Genomic DNA, 20,096 nt, shown 5'->3' with positions numbered 1-20,096 from the left:
AGGTGTGGTGGCGTGGGACTACTGGAGTAGTCCTAGCTACTCAGGAGGTTGAGGGAGGACTGCCTGAGCCTGGGAGGTCAAGGCTGGGTGACAGAGCGAGACCCTGTCTCAAAAAATAAATAAATAAATAAAGTTTTGGAAACCTTTTACATGACGTTTGGTGGGAAGTTATCGCAACTCTTCCTGTCACCATTCTGGTGAACTGGTATACCTTGATATCCATGTCAATTTACCATAGACACGGCCAATTATCAAGTTATTCATCAAATCATTTGTTCAGATAATTAACATGTACCACCCCTCTAGGCACCACAACAGAAGCTGAGAACAGATCAGCGAACAAGACTGTTCTCCACTGAACGGTCTATGAACTTTTATTTTCAATTTTTCTATCACCTCTTCTAGCCCCGCAATCCAATACAAGAAAGAAACTAAAAGTTACAATGGTAGATTTCTCTAACACTTGTATCTCCATATGCATGTGAGAAGACATTATTCTCATATATGTTCTCCAATGCATTAAAGGACATTACTGCTATTTGTATTGATGGAGTTGGAAGCAAGAAAAATGAGGTACTGTAACTTCAGTCTGGGAGGGTATTTTTGAACAAGAGGAAATCCTTCAATTTTTCTTTTGGACATTCCTAAATAGGGCTCTCTCTGTAAAATGATTTTGTCCGTCGCTCCTACCTTAAAATAATGCCATTCAAAATTTGGCAGCAGCACGACGTACCACTAGATATACCAACCGATGATTCTCAAGATTCGGACCAGGTAACGTATAAAAATAAGAAAAATGGCCAGGCACGGTGGCTCACGCCTGTATTCCTAGTACTTTGGGAGGCAGGGGTGGGAGGATCACTTGAGCCCAGGAGTTCAAGACCAGCCTGGGCAACATGGTGAAACCCTGTCTCTACAAAAAATATAAAACTTAGCTGGGCATGATGGCGTGTGCCTGCAGTAACCTCAGCTACTCAGGAGGCTAAGGTGGGAGGATTGATTGAGCCTGGGAGGTTGAGGCTGCAGTGAAGTGTGATCCAGCCTGGGTGACAGAGAGAGACCCTGTCTGAAAAAAGAAACGAAGAAAAATGAGATAAGCCTGGGTCACTTTTAAAGTTTTGCCGCTGGCTGTCTGGATGAATGTGGGCAAGTCACCTGTGTTACCAGACTGTAGCCTCCTGGTCTGTAGAATGACTTCCATGGACCATCAGCTCTAAAACTGCATAGCTTTAAATCTAGAGAAAGCCAACAAATCACAGATGGAAATACTCTTATACAGTCGCACAGACTCTAGAGCTGGAGAGTGCTCTAAGACACTGCGGCCCCTGTGCCAGCATTACCGGGGAAGCTCAGTAACAACACAGATTCCTGGCTCTCAGATGAACTCCCGCATTCAATCCTGAGATTCAAAAAGCTTTGCATGATCCAAGGCAAGAACGAGGCATCATGAAATGTGAGATGGAGACTGGATTTTGGTATCAGCAACACTGATCAGGCTTTATCTATGTCCTGAAATGGCCAGGTTTCTGTGCAAAGTCCCACAGCAAAACTAACAAGCAAGGGACACAAACTGTCCACCTACAACTGTGCCCCTACTACTAGTGCAGTCAGCAGGGGCCACAGAAGTATCTGTAGGGGTTCTAAGGCCTAGGGACTGATTGCTGTGAGTAAAACTCTACAGGTCTGGGGCAAAATCTTCTAAAGGAACTGATCTCCACCAGTGTTTTCCGACTGCCCTCCTGGGTTCTCAGCCCTCTGTGTGTATATGGCCAGTGCTGACCCAAGAAAACAGCATATCTCTGTTTCTCCTCAGGGCTACCAGAAGGCTCGGGGTAAAGACAGCACACACAAACAGCCATGAGGTTCTAAAGACCAGGGCCCCATGTCCAGGGAAAACAAGGCTTTAGCCAGAAGACGACCTTTTTTTTCCCCTCAATTTGAACCACTGGCCCTCCAGACTCCTGGGTCAGTCCTGTGCGGTCAACAGGGAGCAATATTAAGGACTATTTTCTCCGCACACCTGCATTTCTTCCTTCTTTCTCCCCATGTATTCCTTTATGACAAGTATTTACACAGGTCGAATGCAGTCCAGCAGGCATGCAGTAAGTTCTAGAGGCCTTCCCGGCTGCTGCACTGGTTGATTCCACTGTCTGCTGCTACAACCAGATCTTCTCTATTACCCTCCCTGGCCAGGACTTTACAATCGCAGCCTCCTCCTCCCTGTTAGGGAACTCGAGGTTTCGATGATCTTCCTCTCTCACAAAACACACTGGGGGATCCCTTTGCCTCAGTAACCTTGATGACCACAAATTCACCAGCCTACAGAAGTTTGGGGGTGGAGGGAAACAACCATCTTGCTCTTCCTCATAGGCCTTATGGACAGTAAATTCAATCACCACGCTTCACTCTTCACTCAGCAAAAACCTCAACTCACTACAGGCAAGTGCTTACTGTCAATAATGGAGGCGCAGCAAACTACAGCTGATGCACCAAATCCAAACCTCCTATTTGTGAAAATAAAGTTTTATTGGCACAAAGCCATGACCATTTGTTAACAGTGTCTATCCTGGCAGAGCTGAGTTGCTGTTTTAGAGACTGTGTGGCCCACATATTCACTAAGGTAGAAAATATTTACTATTTGGCCATTAGGGAAAAAAAATCTGCTGATCTCTGCTCCCAAAGGACTGTGCTATCCAGTTATTCTATTGAAAAACATACTGGAAGACCATTTTAAATGTTCCTACCCTCTGTGCTCACCTTAAAGTCTATTTCTGGGTCCTTACAGCAGGATACACAGTTTGCAATTAACGCTATTAATATTATTAAACTGCACACACACAGGATCACAAAAGATGAGGAAACTTCTGCAGCAGGTGGCGCCTCCCCTGGAAAGAGAGAGAAATAATATTAAAAACATGTACATTCCAAAATCAACTTTAATTAGTGAAACAATAGTTTCCTCTACATACAAATGGGTGCAAGGATTAATAAAATAATGCTCGAGAAAAAACTGATGATCCATCCAGGATAAGAAGCTGTTGTTTCTTTGAAATAATTTAGATTTACAGAGGAGTTACAGAGATAATACAGAGAGTTCACATACACCCTTCACCCAGCTTCCACTAATGCTAACATCGTACATTACCACAATATGCTGATCAAAATTAGGACAGTAACGCTGGTAACAAATGTTATGAAGTGAACTTCAGGCTTTATTCAGATTTTACTGTTTTCTCCACTTTAGTCCTTTTTTCTTTTCAGGATTCAATCCAAACTACCAATGTTGCATTTAATCACCACGTGTCCCTCAGCTCCTCCAGTCTCTGACAGGTTCTCGTCTTTCCTTGCATTTCATAACTCTTGACACTTCTGAAGAGTGCCGGTCAGTTATTTTGTGGAATGTCTCTCAACCGGGGCCACCCAATGTCTTCTCAGGATAAGACCAAGGTAGTTAGAGAATTCCAGTGGGATGAACTGTCCTGCTTGCACAGTAGGGTGCATGACCTCCGCCTGGTGAGGTGACCTTTGATCCCGTGGGCCAGGTGGCTCCCACCAGGCATCACCAAACCACTGCAGGCCTACCTTTCTCTTCTCATACTCTATTCCTCGAAAGCAATGCTGGCCCACAGGGAAGGGACATAAGCTGTACTTCCTGGAGGGAGGAGTGGTAGAGAGTCTGCAGACACAGGTTAAAAACCCTCCAGTAATTAGTAATATCAGGGGGAAGAAACTTTGAGGCTATGCAACTGCCTGTTTCTCCTTCAGGTCTTGCACACCAGTTTTCTGCATCTGTCAACACATCTTGCCGACAGCAATTACTACTGTGATGTTTGGAAGGTGATTTTCTATTTCCCTCGTTTCTTCTACATTCGTTATTTAGAATTTTGTAAGGAAGATTGGTCCCCTCTCCTCCCCTTATTTATTTTATTCAGTCACGTATATACTTACGGACTCATGGATATTTATTCTCTGGGCTGTAATCCAAAGTCATCATCACTTATTTTGTGGCTCCAATGGTTCCAGCCTTGTCCACTGGGAGCTCTGTTAAGGGGACTCCCGGATCTTTTTGGCACGCCCCATTCTTCCCTTTTTCTCCAACTCTTCCTTACTTCCGGGCACTCCTCATATTTTCCCTACTCTGCTTGAGAACCAGCCACTGCTCCAAGGAGCCCTGGTCACGATAAGCAGGGAGGGAGGCGGTCTGCAGACTACAGCCTGCAGCCTGCTGTTGCGTGGGGGGCCTCCCCGGACTCCCCAGAGAAGAACGATTTCTACATCTTTAAGGGGCTGTTGGAAAAAAAAAAGAATATGCCAAGGATACTGCCTGTGAGCCACAAAGCCTAAAATATTTTACTGCCTGGCCTTTTCTCATCCCTATCTAGAGCATAAAGATTTTTACATCTTATGTTTAGCAAGTTCTTCGTTATCCGGAAAACATCTTATTCAACTAGGGTACTTGTGAAACTTTTCTTTGTCAGAGCAAACTGTTAAAGTCTCAGCTACTGGAGTTTTACTGAGAAATAAACTTTTCCTTAAAATCCTCATCTATGACAGGCACAGTGAGCATGCCTGTAATCCCAGCACTTTGGGGGGCCAAGGTGGGAGGATCGCTTGAGCCCAGGAGTTTGAGACCAGCCTGGGCAACAAAGTGAGACTCCATCTCTACAAAAAATAAAAATAAAAATAAAAATAAAAATGAGCTGGGCATGGTGACACATGCCTGAAGTCCCAGCTACTCAGAAGCCTGAGGTGGGAGGATGGCTTGAGCCTGGAGGAGGAGGCTACAGTGAGCCATAAGCACATCACTGCACTCCAGTCTGGGTGACAGAGCAAGACCCTGTCTCAAAAAATAAAAATTAAAAAAATAAAAATAAATCCTCATCTATGGCTAATTAAGTGTTCAAATGCACCAAAAGGCAGGCAGAGAGATAAATTAATGAGGCTATTTTTTTCTTAAATGAAGCTAGGTTACTTGAAGAAAAGAAAAACTAACCCAAACTCCTAGGTGAGCAAAACACATTCTTGAATCCAAAATAAGCTTCAGTGAATCAGGGAAGTCTAAAATGAACTGCAAACAGAAATCAGTTCTTTTTCAATAACAAAAGGTCCCTTTGGGGAAGCAATGCTGAAACACCATTGTTACAAGCGGGCTCAGTCTGTGCTTAAGAATAATACAGTTAACCAAGGGGTGTCGAGAACCTCCAAGTTCTAAATCAACAAAGTCTAAAACAGAGGAAAGCCCATACATTTAACACAGGCGGTAACTAGGTGATTCCTCTTAAAACCAATCTGGAGGAAGTCAGCTTTCACTGAGAACAAGAATTCCCTAACTACAGACACACTTTTGTCCATCTGGAAAACCTAAACTAAGTGAGGAGCTTGAGCCACGGAGAGCCAATTCTTATGAATGAAGACCAAGAGGGACAATTTTCTTCTCTTCCTCCTTGCAGTGAGCTGTTCACTCATCCAGACAAGTGAAGCCTGTGCTTCCCCACTGGAATTTCTTCTTTTTTTTTCTATTAAGAGATGGGGGCCTCACTATGTTGTCCAGACTGGTCTTGAACTCCTGGGCTCAAGTGTGCCTCCCACCTCAGCCTCCCAAAGCGCTGGGATTACAGGCATGAGCCACTGCGCCAGACTGCTGGAATTATTTCTGAAGAACTGTGCTTCACTCCCCTGATTCACAAAACAAACATTAAATGTGACTCCTGAGAATTATATAGCAAAGCACTTTCACATTGTTTTTTACTGATTTTTTAAGATGCATTTGGATGGTTAAGGGAGAAGAAAAAGAAAAAGAAGATGTAGTTTGTCCACTGCATCTCTGAAGTTCAGGTGCATCTCACACCTCAGATTAGTTTAACTGGCAGCATTTCTTCTTTTTAGTGGTACAAAAATAAGGGTGTGACTTATCATCAACCTCATTTGACATTTGATAAAATACAGTATTATTTCATTTGGTCATCGCAACACCTCTGAGGTAATACGACCAGCTCCACGTCGCAGATGAAGAAACTGATGTGTCCATGAACCCAGGTGGGACAGTGGCAGGCCAGGCTGAGTTTAGGTATGCCGGGTGCAAGCTCCTCTCTCCTCGAAACCACACTGCTCCGCCTCAACGTGGTTGACTTTTAACACTTAAAAACAGCCCACTGTCCTTTGAACCCAAGTCTGTCATTAATTAGGGTAGTTTATCCTTCTTCAAACTCTGCAAAGTTGATCTGGAATTACTTTTTCCTCTCTTGCACCCAGAGTTTTTGTTTCTTTTTTTTTTTTTTTTTTAAATCATCACAAACTACCCATTTATTATACAACTGGATAAGGACTGCATGAATGCCAGCCCGATTATCTGATTCATGAAAGTGTTCTCTGTGAGTCACTAGATAGGCATGAAGAGTATAACCAGGTTAAGAACAATGCACTATGCCAAGCTTTGCCCTAGGTCTCTGCTATACTTACTTCTGCTAGGGGCTGCAGGGCACCTACTCTCCCTTAGATTTCCTCAGTGTGAACCACACTTATTCAACCCCAGTATTTAACAGTCCCATTAAAACTAATGCCTGATAAACTGACTAGGTAGCTTCAAGTAGACATTTTTAGTTACCCCTTTTTAAAACTTTAAAGTATTTTTATTTTGATGAGTCCAAAAGCACTGTGCTTAAAAAAAAAAAAAAAAAAAAAAAAAACTCTAGCAATGAAAAAAAAAAAAACCTTCCATAAAATGAGGAAATCAAACATAGCCTGGAAGGTGAGACTGGTTTGCAGAAACCACAGAGAGGAAGTAAATTCTAGACTTGCGGAACCACAAATAAAATCCCCACACCGCCGTGGTCAAACTAGAAACCAGGCCCTGACACAGTTCCTGACTGCAGCTGTTAGAACCTGATGAAGACAGACAGCTTTCTTTAACATGCAGCCTACAGCATTGAGAAGTGCATAAATGAGCCAGTCACCTACTAAAGAACATCAAGAACAGGCGTCACCATACATTTAGGCAGCTTTTCCCATCACAAATTGAGAGCAAGCACCAGTTGAGGTCTGGGGGACTACATATGCTTCACCCAGGACACTGATTAAAAAATACCCAGCATCTCTACAGCACATTCTGTGAGTTTTCATTTAATAGTTTTCAAAGCATTTTAATAGCTATCTAGAACTTGATTTAACAAGCAGAAAACTTGAGAAACTCTAAGAGGTAGGTACAAATTATCTGTTTTAGAGACAGGTAATTTGGAGAATGCAATTTCTCAGTAATGACTCAGGGTAAGCCAGGAATACCACCTATTAATTCAACCATTACAACTCCAGCCTAATTGTCTGATTCATGATCTCTAGAACCTCAGATGAAACTGGACCCATATGTAATTAACTAAAGAGTTGTCTGTGAAGCCATTTTTGGATTCAATTAAAAAAAAAAAAATTAAAGACCACAGATAAAAAGAAATGATGATCAATGTCTAGCTCCATTAGGGATTACAAAATGCTACATATTCTAATGCTGTCATCCCTTGTTCAGTCACTAGTGGATATGCTTTCATAAAGAGAAATTTCCTCACACTTACTATTTGGTCACCCAGTGGTTCAAGTTATAAGGAAAAGGCAGACTAGATACTTAAATCTTTCTCTTTCTTTGCCAGTTTTAAAAAAATGAGTTGGTGGTTGGGCGCAGTGACTCATGCCTGTAATCCCAGTGCTTTGGGAGGCCGAGGTGGGGGGACCATGAGGTCAGGAGATCAAGACCATGCTGGGCAACATGGTGAAACCCCGTCTCTACTAAAATACAAAAAATTAGCCAGGCGTGGTGGCGCATACTTGTAGTTTCAGCTACTCAGGAGGCTGAGGCAAGGGAATCGCTTGAACCCGGGAGGCAGAGGTTGCAGTGAGCCGAGATTGCACCATTGCACTCCAGCCTGGCGACAGAGCAAGACTGTCTCAAAAAAATAAAATAAAATAAAATAAAAAAGAGTTGGTTCACTAGCACCCTCTGGCAGTGACCAGTTCGAAGAGCTGCTATCACTGTTTTGTGATATCCTTATGAGCTAATGAAGTTAAAGCACCCACAGGCTTCCATCTGTTGTGGTTGTTCTGATTGACATTCCCATTGTCCTGTCTCTAGGAGGCAGGGCCTCTAAAGGGGTTTGCTCCCAAGCCCTCCCACAAGGTCCCAGCAGGCCTGGGTGGAGTTCTTGCTCGCTGGGATGTTCCAGGCATATCTTGTATAGTTTCTGTTTCAGACCTCCTATCAATCATTTCCCCAAATAGCCTTGGTTTCTTTTAAAGTGAACTGCTAATGTAAAGACCCCAGTTTCAGGAAGTAGAGCTGCTTATTCACTGCCGGTGTCACAACTACCTTAGAAAACAATGTATCACGGTTTTGTAACATTGAACTTTGGCACCCCTGTGGTCTAAGCAGTTGCCCTCTTCGGGGATCAGGAAACTATGGCCACTGGGTGAAATCCTGCCCATAGTTTTTGTTTTGGTATGGCCTGAAAGCTAAGAATAATTAAGAATTCACGTTTTTAAATCATATTTTTAATCCAAAATAACATTTTATTTGACATAAAATAACATTTTATGACACATGAAATTTATATCAATAGCTGATAACACAGAAAGACATTATGTATCTCCTGATGGAAAAACACATCACCACCTATTAAACAGTACTGCCCAAAACAAGCAAACAAAAACAATATCAAACCTGAATCTAACCAACCACCTAGATCCAAATGTCAATATGTAGGAAACACTGTGAATAGTGAAACATGTTAAATACCACCGCAAGAATGTAATCGGCAAAATACAGGTTGTGAAAAACACTTGGGGAGAAAAGCCTAGGAAACTGTAAAAAAAGGAAGATGAAGAGAGGGAGAGTGGCGAACATTAAAAGACTAAAAAGACCTACCCACCAATTCCAACATATGGATGTTATTTGAATCGTGATTCAACCTATTTTTAAAATTATGACATTTCAGGCTATTGGAAATCTGAACACTGACCATATTAAGAAAATGTAATTCATTTCTCCTTGGAGTGATAATGGTCATGTGCTGTTTTTAAATGTAGTCCTTATCTTTTGGAGATCGTGACCTACTTAATGATGTCTGGAATTTGCTTCGAAACAGCACCAGGGCGTGGAGGAAGTAGACGGGGGCAGCATGAAGGAAGATGGGCCGCAGCTAATTCAGGCTGGGTGGAAGCTGTGTGGGAATTCATTACAGTGCCTATGTCTTGCATGCTTGAAGCTTTCATTTATTAAATGAATTAAAAAGTTTAAATGGAAAAAAAGCAGATATCATAATTTATAATCCATATTCTTGCTTACTTCTGATACGGGCATTAACATGCTAGGGCTGTCGTAACCAAGTATCACAAACTGGGTGACTCAAATAACTAAAATGTATTCTCTCAGTTTTGGAAGCTCCAAGTCCAAGATCAAGGTGGCAGCAGGAAGGGCTCCTTCTGAGGGCTGTGGTGGCAGAATTTGTTCTAGGCCTCTCCTTGCTTCTGGTAGCTGGCTGCCTTTTCTCTAAGTCTCTTCCCATCATCTCCCCTCTACATGTGTCTGTGTCCAAATTTCCTCTTGTTACATATAAGGACAGCAGTCACACTGGATGAGGTCCACCCTCATGACCGCATTTTCACTTGATCATCCCCGTAAAGACCCTCTCTCCAAATAAGGTTACATTCTGAGGCACCAGGGTTAGGGTTTCCACGTATGAATTTAGGGGGGACACAATCGAACCCATCTCTAGCATAGATGTTTACATGAAAACAAGGGCGGAGCGTTCTCGGCAAGGAGCAGGCGGCTGCAGGGGGCAAGGGGCGCGCTGTGCAGGCCGGGGCCGGGAGCGGGGCCCAGCAGGAGCGGAGTCGGGCCCGGGAAGCCCGGCCGGGCGGGGAGCAGCCGTGGCGCCACAGAGGGTCGGGGCCCCGCGCCCGGGCCCAGGCGATGGTGACACATGCGGCGGTGGCACCACCTTCAGACATCACCTCGTGCAGAACGTAGGCCTCGAGGTGCACCTGCTACCGGCCCAACCGCCGCGAGACTTGGCTCTTCTCCGGCTTCTCCACCGGCTGGAGCTGCCGGCTGCACGCCGACTGGACCGAGCTCACCAACTGCGTGCCCGGCGTGCTGGACCGCCGCAACTCCGCCACGCTGCGCACGACCAAGAAGTTCTACTACATCACCCTACTAGGAGACCCCATGTCCCGCTACCTGAGCGAATGGCGGCATGTGCAGAGGGGTGCCACGTGGAAGACGTCGTTGCACATGTGTGACTCGCGCACGCCCACGCCCGAGGAGCTGCCGCCCTACTACGAGGACACGGACTGGTCGGGCTGCACACTGCACGAGTTCATGGACTGCCCATACAACCTGGCCAACAACCGCCAGGTTTGCATGCTGGCCGACCTGAGCCTGGTGGCCTACTACAACCTGTCCTTCATCCCCGAGGGTAAGCGGGCCCAGCTGCTGCTTGAGAGCATCAAGAAGAACCTGCAGGGCATGGCCTTCTTGGGCCCGACCGAGTTCCAGCGCAAGACGCAGTACCTGTTCGATCAGATGTTCAACCTGAAGTTCACCCGGCCCTTCATGCAGTACAACAGCACGTGGACGGGCAGCGTGGAGGTGGACGTGGACACCATCCGCCGCATCGAGGAGCTCAACGACCTGGACATGCAGCTGTATGTCTACGCCAAGGACCTCTCCCAGCAGCCCTACCAGTACAAGCCGCAGCTGAAGCGCAGGGAGCAGCGCCTGAGGAGCCGCGAGGAGCGCCTGCTGCACCGGGCCAAGGAGGCGCTGCCGCCGGAGGACGCTGAGGAGCTGGGCCTCGTGCCCAACGAGAACTACATGAGCCACATCATTGAGAAGTGGTAGTGGCAGTGGTGGCCACGGGGAGGCCTCTTGGGGAGTGTGGGGGGTAAAACAGGACAGACAACAAGTCCACCCAAGGCTGTCACGGGAAGAGCATCCCAAACCTGCTCCACAGAGGTAGCTGTATCCTGGGGGGGGGAAAAAAACAGGGATGCAGTGGGCCTGGGCGGGGCTGGGGGCTTGAGGAATCAACAGTTGCAGCCAGTGGGTCAGAGGAAAGCATGCTCAAAGGATGCCACAGGCAGGGCAGGGCACGTCCTCCAGAGCAGGTGTTGTGCCTGCTCTCCTGGCCCCCTTGGATTTATCACGAAAACTGAAGGTTTGCACAAGAGACGAGGACAGTGGAAAGTGGACCTGTCAGGCCAGGAGTGTCTCCCTCACCAACTATTCACACAGCACTTGCTCTTAGCTCCTCTGTCCAGGCTACTAGGAGTGAGACCAGCTTCTGCCAACTGCCCCAGCTCCAGGCCCCAGGCTCCCCTTCTGGCTGCCCCCAATGCCCCAAGGCCTGGGGAGCCCCCAGCTCACCCATGTGTAGCTCCCTCAAGATCAGGGCCCACCCCATCTGAGGCACAGAAGACTCGAGTCCAGCCCCCAGGAAGCCCATTCCCCTCTCTGGCCCATGGTCCTGCTTCATGCTTTGGGTCCCAAAGCTGATGTTCAGGCCCCACCCACTCCCCACAGTCCTCAGACCAAGGAGGGGTTTGGGGAGTAGGCCCAAGCTGCATTGCCGGCCTTCTATGGACCGACTGGCAGCCCAGGAGTGGGGAGGCTTTGACCAAGGATGCTGCCACTTGTGCCTGAGTCCCTGGCTGGCCTTTGGAGGTGACCACCCAGGCAGACCTGGATCAGACTGGAAGGGCTGGGGACTGAGCGCTCCCCTGCCACTGTTCTCCTTTCTGACCCACTGGGATTTGCTAGCAGGCTGCCGCAGCCCCATCACTAAGACACGTACTCAAGAGCTCAAATACCTCTGCTGCCACCAGCGTGTGGATTAAGTTCATCAGGCTTCCATCGGCTGGAGCGTGGGACCATAGCCCCTGCCCAGGAGCCATACCCTCGGACCACAGTGGCTCTGGATGGCCAGGAACAGGAACTCGAGCTTTCAGATGCTCAACTAGCCTTGACAAAACAGCTGTAGGTGGCCTCCCTGACACCAGATACTCAGCCCTCTCCACCCTGGCTCTCCTTGCATTTCCCCATGCTGCCCACCCCCTGGCAAAAGGCTGGCCATGCTCTCTGTTCCCAGCAGCCTCACAGGGTTCCCCACTGGCTGCAATGGCCCTACTAAAAGCCATGTTGCATATCCGTTGTAAGCACGTGCCCTGTGCCCTGTCCCCATCCCTTATGCCTAGGAGGCCAGGCTGGTGTCTCTACGAGGGCCCCCACAGGCGCCCTGGGTCCCCCAGAGAGCAGACTGGTGTGCTCAGGCTGCAGGCTGACTCAAAGGCAGGGCAGTGGGCTCTGCAGGTCACTTGGCTGGGGTTGGCGGGGGCCCTCTCTCCTGTCCCAGCTTTCACTCAGCCACCGCAGCTGCCCCACCGTGGGGTGGAGATGTGGGTCACCACGGGCTTGGGAGCAAGTGTCTTCTGCAGCACAGGAAGGCGAAGGTGTGGTCAGATGAGGTTCCTACCCCTGGAGGTCTGGCATAAGGGCCCCATCCTCAGGCCTCCTACACTGGCCTCATTTTACTTTGGGGTCCAAGGACAGGGCGGTCAACTGGGCAGGGTGGGCAGCGTGCCAGCCCAGCGCAGTGCCACCTCCCTGGGTGGATGCATCACACTAAGGAAGTGAGTGCCAAGGGGATGCAGTGGTGTGGTTCTTTCAAAGGGAGCTCAGGGTCAATGGGAATCTGCTGGGACACTCAACACTAGGGTGGGTGCACTCCGGGGAGGAGGAGGAACATGTTCAGGGGAGTGTGGGGTCTTGCACAAGCCACGTGGGGCACCTTGGCCTCCCGGCAGGAGGTGGACACCCAGCCAGAGGCCCTGGCTCAAGGTGGCCTCACCTGGCCATGGGCTTTCTGGGTACACGGGCCCAAGCGCAGGTTGTTTTGTACACATTGGAGTATGTGTTAACTTATGCCCCGCACCCCAACTCACACAGAAGCACGGGTCTCGTCTCAGTCTCTTTGGCTGCATTTGGAAAGCAGTCTCCTCTTGGGCCAGTGCCAGGCTGAGGTGTCCAGAGGCGGCGGCAGCGGGTAGTGCCCTCAGCCCCCGAGTGTCCAGCCTGGCACTTCCCGTTCAGGCCACCTGCTTTGGGTCAACAGTTCCTTTGCCAGCAGCATCTCCTAAATCGTAAGGACTCTCTCCACCCAGGGCCCTCCCAGGGCTGCGAGGACGGAAGCAGGCAGGCAGTGGAGCTAACAGCTTAGTCACCAGGACCCCCAAACCTGCAAACGTCCCCTCCTGGAGGGGGAAGCCAGGAACAACAGAACTGCCTACGAAACAAGGCTGTGAACTTTTTGGAAACTGGAACTGTTTAACTTGAACCCAGGATCGTTTAAAGCTTTATTTATTTATAGCTTCTTCTTAAAAAAAAAAAAGTGTTGAGAAGAAATTTTTTGGTTATTCATACAAAAAAAAATAAGTTGATGATGGAAAAGCAAGTCATAATCATCTAATTGTTTTTGTCTAGGTCGAGAATAAATGTTAGCCAATGAAATAAACCCTGACAAGGAAAGAAAATATAAATAATAATAAATAAATAAATAAATAAATAAATAAAAACAAGGGAAAACAAAGAAGAGCTAGAGACCAGTAGGTGCACATATCAACAGCAGCTACCCGCAGAGATAGAAATGGAGTGGCTGGGGGACAAAGTGTGCTATATCCGTTCCTATTTGCTGAATTTTGTACCCCCGGCTTCTCGCCATTTTTAACCTAATGGCAAAACTCCCTAACAAGGCTTCAGCATCCATCGTTGCCTGGCTACTCCTGACCTCCCAGCCCCAACTCCAGCACTCCGCCCCAGCTCTCTACTATGACCTACGATGACCCTCTCTCCATCCTTCCAGATGATCTTCTGCCACTTCATTCTCATATATTCCCCTACCCAGAAACGCTACCATGACACGCACCCCCACCCCCATTCATCCATGCCCATCAGAGCTCAACTCGGAAACCATCCTTGAGGCCCATGGTTGCAGTCCCTGCCTGTGCTCTCCCAATTACCCTGCATCTGGAATCTGTCACTCCATGTTGTAAATGCCCATATGCCTTCCCCACTAGGCTGCAAGCTGAATGGCGTCATGGGCCAGCCTTGTATAATCCACCAATGACTCCCCAAAGCCTGGCCCAGCGCCTAGGATTCAGGTAGAAGTCAGGGGTAAGAAAAAGAGAAAAAAGTGAGAGACAGTGATGAAGGGGCATAAGCAAGCAAGTGAAAATAAGCAAGCAAGGGAACAAAACAGGAAAAAAAAAAAAAAGAAACAACAGAAAGAAACCATAACCAACCCACTGGATCACAGAATAAACTTACAAGCTAGGTACAGTGGCTCACACCTGTAATCCCAGTGCTTTGGGAGGCTGAGGTAGGAGGATCACTTGAGCACAGGAGTCCAAGACCAGCCTGGGCAACATAGTGAGAGGTCATCGCTACAAAAAGTGTGAAAAATTAGCCAGGCATGCTGGCACATGCCTGTAGTCCCAGCTACTTAGGAGGCTGAGGTGGGCGGCTCACCTGAGCCCAGGAGGTCAAGGCTGAAGTAAGCTACGATCACACCACTGCACTCCAGCCTGGACAACAAAGTGAGACTCTATCTCCAAACAAAACAAAACAAAACTGAATAAACTTATGAGCCAGGTATGGTGGCTCATGCCTATAATCCCAGTGCTTGAGCTCAGTTCAAAACCAGCCTGGGTCTCTACAAAAAAATACAAAAACTTAGCTGTGCGTGGTGGCATGAGTCTGTAGTCCCAGCTACTCGAAAGGCTGAGGTGGGAGGATGGCTTGAGCCTGGGATGTTAAGGCTGCAGTGGTCCATGATCGTGCCACTGCACTAAGGCCTGGGTGACAGCCTGGGTGAAAGTGAGACTGTCTCAAAAATAATAATAATAAATAATAATAATAATAAACTTACATTTTCAGGGTCAAACAAATAGGATTATAAGAGAAGCATTCTTCAGTAATATTACACTCTTACTCGGGAACATTTTCCCACTGTTAACATACACTGTATTGGGGTAGCACGACGCTTATTCCCCAGGTCTCCAAGAACTCACACAAACATGTACCCGTTTTGCTTAAGCTGCATAACTAAGGTATTTTATTAAGAAATACATTACCTCAAAAAGTGGATTTCCCTCCATTTATGGTCTCCCTCAAAAACAGGTGTTTACCCACACGCACCACGTTCTCGCACAGCCTTGTCTCACCGGAGGCCTTCAGAGCATTCTACTCAGTGCGGGCAAAGCGAGAATCCAAAGGCACCCTCTTCCCCAGGGAGCCCTTGGAGCACAGGACTGAGAAGAAAGCCCCACACACGGGCAGAGCCACAGCCCCGGGACCTCTAGGCCAATATGTGTTTAGGAACCAAACAGGAATCTTAATTGGTGTCATCTAAGATGTGATTTAAATTTGTTTTAGTCTGAACACTGTGTGTATTAGTTTGCTAGGGCTGCTAAAACAAAATACTACAGACTGTGGGGCTTCAACAGCAGAACCTGACTCTCTCACAGTCCTAGAGGACTAGCTGTCGGCAGGGCTGGTTTCTCCTGAGGCCTCTCTCCTCGGCCTATGGACAGCGACCTTCTCCCTGCATTCTCAAAGGGGCTTTCTTCCATGTGCATCCCTGGTGTCTCTGTGTGTGTCTAAATTTCCCCATTTTAGAAGGACACCAGTGAGAATGGACTACAGCCCACCCTCAGGACTCACCTGTTTAAAAGCCCTATCTCCAAATACAGTTATAGTTTGAGGCACCTGGAGGGGTACCACTCAGCCCTTAGCACTGTGTCAATTTACTAACCTTTTCACCTTTTTAATTATTTATTTACTTACTCACTTATTTATTTATTTAGAGATGGAGTCTCGCTCTGTCTCCCAGGCTGGAGTGCAGTGACGTGATCTCGGCTTACTGCAACCTCCACCTCCCAGGTTCAAGTGATTTTTCTGCCTCAGCATCCTGAGTAGCTGGTATTACAGGCACCTGCCACCGCACCCAACTAATTTTTGTATTTTTTAGTCGAGATTGGGTTTCGCCATGTTAGCCAGGCTGATCTCAAACTCCTCACCTCAGGTGATCCAACCACCTTGGCCTCCCAAAGTGCTGGGATTACAGGCATGAACCACCACGCCCAGCCTTAATTTCTTATTTTTAAGTGTACAAATAAGTGTATATATTTATGGCATATGTGTGACACTCTGATACAGGCATGTGAAGTATAATACTACACCAGGGTATTTGGGGTGTCCGTCACCTCAGGCATGCATCATTTCTTTGTGTTAGGAACACTCCAATTCCACTCCTTTAGTTATTTTAACATATACAATGAATTGGTCAATGTATTAATTGAAGAAAGCCAATCCCACTGGCAGGGGTCCATCCTTGACAGCACAGGCATGGGCATGAGGGCATCCTGCCTTCTAACTGGAAAAGCAAGTGTAAAACAAGGGCCAGGTCCTTACATATCTTGCCTGTTTTCTGTTTTGCCCAGACCCTCTCACCTCAGGGAATTTGCATAGGAGAATTCTGTGCCTACCTGAAAATGGACAATGGTGGCTACTTAGACAAAGGATTAGACAAAGAAAACTCATGGAACCGAGGGAAGCTAAGGGCCAGCAACCTTCCAAATGGTCCCAACATACAGCCCATCTCTAAAACACATCGTGTGGGCCTTTTTCTCTTAGTACATTAGGACCGCTAAGCCTGTCTTCCTCTTCTAACACCCTGACAAGTAGCATTGCAGCCCAGAGACTTAGTAAAATGAATCATCAACACACTACTTGGGGAAAAAAAACTGAACAATTATTGCAGATCACACATTTTTATTTAACGCCTCAAACTTACAAACCCATCTATCATCAAGGTTTCCTGTACTTAGAATTTTAAGTCACAAAATGTTTTCCTTGCCATAATATAACAATATATCTATTTATAAGAACATTAAACAACCTAGAATCTCCCTCAGGTATTCTAATACTGGAAAGGAAAAGGGAAATGAAGCATGGCAGTAAATATACTCAGCCACACACAACAGTAAAGAGTGCACTGATGATCCCGTTCATGAAGCAGAGATTCCACAAAGACCGTAAGCCAGAATCTCAACAGCCTAGGAAAACAGATCGCTCTGCGTGCTAATCACAGACAGGCAAATGTTCCTCTGTTCAAAAGTGATTTTCAAGGTCAGCCAGCCCAAATGCTCCCTCACACTTGCAGAAAGGTTATATAATTTGAGTGCTAATTAAATACCTGCAAATGAGATCATTTTATATGAAGCTGCTGGTTTCTCTCAGACTATTCCACTAAAATTTGTTACCAAAGAACCATTTCATTCCCATTTTAAAACACTAACTAGGATGGAGACTACTACAGAAAAGCTCATCTAAGGCAGCACGGTGTGGCCAAAAGAATGTCGGGCTTGAATGACTTCTGCCAGACAACTGGGCCCCCACACCCCAAGAAATGAAGGGCTGGATATTCCGGGAACTGGAACCTTGGTTAAGCTGCTGGCATAGCTGAGCTATGGCATCATCCACGGCGCTTCCATGTCTTTAACAGCTTTGAATGGTGGTTCCACACTCCAGGAAGCCGATGCAGGAACAGGAAGCATCTAGTCCCAGAAGGAGAGACTCAGAGCCAGATTCCCAGGGCTCACCCCCACAACCATCCCTGCAGTGGACCACCAAGGTCTAGGGGAAGGATATTCTGTTTTGCCACACAACTTCCCATGTACGTCTGCAGAGATGTGCAGGCAAGTCAATGGCAGTACTGGATTCACAACACTTAGCCAATCCAACTTCTGCACAATACAGCCGAAAGGATGGGAGAGGTGCGCTAAATGTCTGCTTCTTACTTCCCATGTAGGGCAGACCCTAAATAGCCTAGAAAAACATGTCTACTTTTTCTTTCAAATCTCTTACAATCCCTCGATGGAGTCTATGTTCTCAGAGCCCTTCTGGCTTCGTAAAGCCTAACTTAAGTTCTTGCAAATATAACTGAAATGCAATCTTAGGCAATGTGTCCTTCCAAGCTCTCTCTTCAGAGAGGAAGTACTTAGTGGTACTACTGCAGTAGGACTGGCGGTGAGAGATGGCTGGGCCTGGGTATGAGGAGAGAGAATTCATTATACTCTTCAGTCTACTTCTGCATATGTTCAAAATTCTCTACAATGAAGTTTTAATTTTTAAGTACTATCTTCGAAACTAAGCCAGAAACTGGTTACAACAGTGACCTTGACAAGGTTCTACAGCACACAAAGGCAAGATCATCTAGGGTTTCTTATTTGATAATGCTTCAACTGATGTCTTTATGTTATCCAGAAAAATAAGCCCAAAGACAATTCAGTATCTAATTAGGTGCTTCCAAATACTCAGGTATCCAGCCCAAGATTAAAGACCTCCAGACAGTTAAGAGGGTTATGGGACAGGGGTGTCACCTACTGAAATGGCTGCACAGTCATCCTACTGTGAAGCTCACCAGTCAGAAAGCCCCACCAACACATTCATTCATTCAACAAACATTTACTAAGCATCTTATAAGACAGGTGCCACTATAGGTTCTGAGAATAGAGAACAAAGGACTGGGGAGATTGTTATTTTACAAGGAATGACGAGGGAACACATTTCTGATACTATAACTAACTCATGCAAGAAATGACAGTGATTTGGTCCCAGGAGGGTTATAAAAATAGTCAATATTTACACGTTGCTTACAATGTTCCAGGCAGTATTCTAAACTCTTCCAATTCCATAACAACTCTTTGAGGTAGGTGGTGCCATTAGCCCCATTCTATGTTATTTTTTATTTTTTTTAGAGAGAGTCTTGCTCTGTCACCTAGGCTGGAGTCAGTGGTATGATCAAAGGTCACTACAGCTTTGTACTCCTGGGCTCAAGCCATACTCCCACCTCAGCCTCCCGAGTAGCTGGGACTACAGGTGTGCATTACCATGCCCAGATAATTTTTTAATTTTTTGTAAAGACAGGGTCTCACTATATTGCCCAGGTCTCCACCTCTTGGCCTCAAGTGATCCTCCCACCTTGGGCTCCCAAAGTGCCGAGATGACAGGCATGGGCCACCGCCCTTGGCTAATTTTTAAAAATTTTTTGCAGAGATGGAGTCTCACTATGTTGCCCAGGCTTGTCTTGAACTCCTGGCCTCAAGTGACTCTCCCCGCCTTGGCCTCCCAAAGTGCTGGGATACAGTCATGAGCCACCGTGCCTGATGAGCCCCATTTTAAAATGAAGAAACGGAGCACTGAAGAGGCAAAGTAACTTCTCCAAGGTCAGACAATACACGGTGAGGCTCAGAGTGCAAGCTCTTCCCACTCCATGGCAGCGCAGGGGACGAAAGCAGGCGAAGAAGCCAGGACGTGCTGGCAGATGCGAGGTGAAGCTGGAGGGAAAAGGGGCATGGAGCACACCTCCAATCCATTTATTAACTCCCTGCTCTGAAACAGGAACAGACTTTCAAGTGTCACCTGACATTTGAAAAACCTCTTAAGTAAAAGACAGTGCCCAACCCAAACAGATACAAAGGAACCTGAGGGAAACAGACAATGCAGGGGCTAAAAAATAATTTAAAAAACCAACTATAATATTCTCAGAAATAACAGGAGACAGTATACTCATGAGAAGAAAGAGGCTATTTAAAAAGTGGGGAGATGAGGCCTCCTGGAAATCAAATGAAATTGAGAAAACTACTTGCACATAGCAGTAGAACACAGACAAAAAGATCAACAGAAGTAAAGTAGAAGCTCATTCCAAAACATCCAACAATCTGCTGATAGAAGCTTTAGATAAAAAGAACAAAGAGAAGGAAGAGAAGATCATTCTTCCCAAAAAGTGTGTGCATATTTACACATACGTGTGTGTGTATGTATATATATACACGAAAATTTTCCAGAACTAAAGCACACAACTTTCAAGATTCAAAGGGCCCACTGTGCATCCATGTTGATGAATGAAATGGATGAAAAGAGACTCATGCCAAGGCACAGCTTTACAACTGGTCAGAATCTAGACACAGGGGAAGTCTTAAAAGCTTCAGACCTCCCA

At 46.6% G+C, this 20,096-nt stretch overlaps 2 protein-coding genes across 3 annotated transcripts in view; one reads left to right on the top strand and one right to left on the bottom strand.

The window, feature by feature from the left end:
* LMTK2 (lemur tyrosine kinase 2) overlaps positions 1-20,096 on the bottom strand; it is a 111,206-nt gene that overhangs the window by 73,011 nt on the left and 18,099 nt on the right. For both annotated transcript variants that reach the window (XM_045389466.2, XM_045389467.3), the window contains exon 2: positions 2,758-2,885. In XM_045389466.2, the coding sequence (XP_045245401.2) occupies positions 2,758-2,885 (128 nt within the window). The remainder of the gene's footprint in view (positions 1-2,757; positions 2,886-20,096) is intronic.
* LOC102134788 (heparan-sulfate 6-O-sulfotransferase 1-like) lies at positions 10,090-10,882 on the top strand. Its single transcript, XM_045388023.3, has one exon. It carries the CDS (start codon positions 10,208-10,210, stop codon positions 10,880-10,882), a length of 675 nt encoding a protein of 224 aa, XP_045243958.3. The 5' UTR covers positions 10,090-10,207.

The sequence above is a fragment of the Macaca fascicularis genome, chromosome 3, assembly GCF_037993035.2.
Source record: "Macaca fascicularis isolate 582-1 chromosome 3, T2T-MFA8v1.1".
Lineage (NCBI taxonomy): Eukaryota > Metazoa > Chordata > Mammalia > Primates > Cercopithecidae > Macaca > Macaca fascicularis.
Note: the sequence above shows the minus strand (reverse complement) of the source record. Positions and strands in the feature narration are given on the sequence as shown.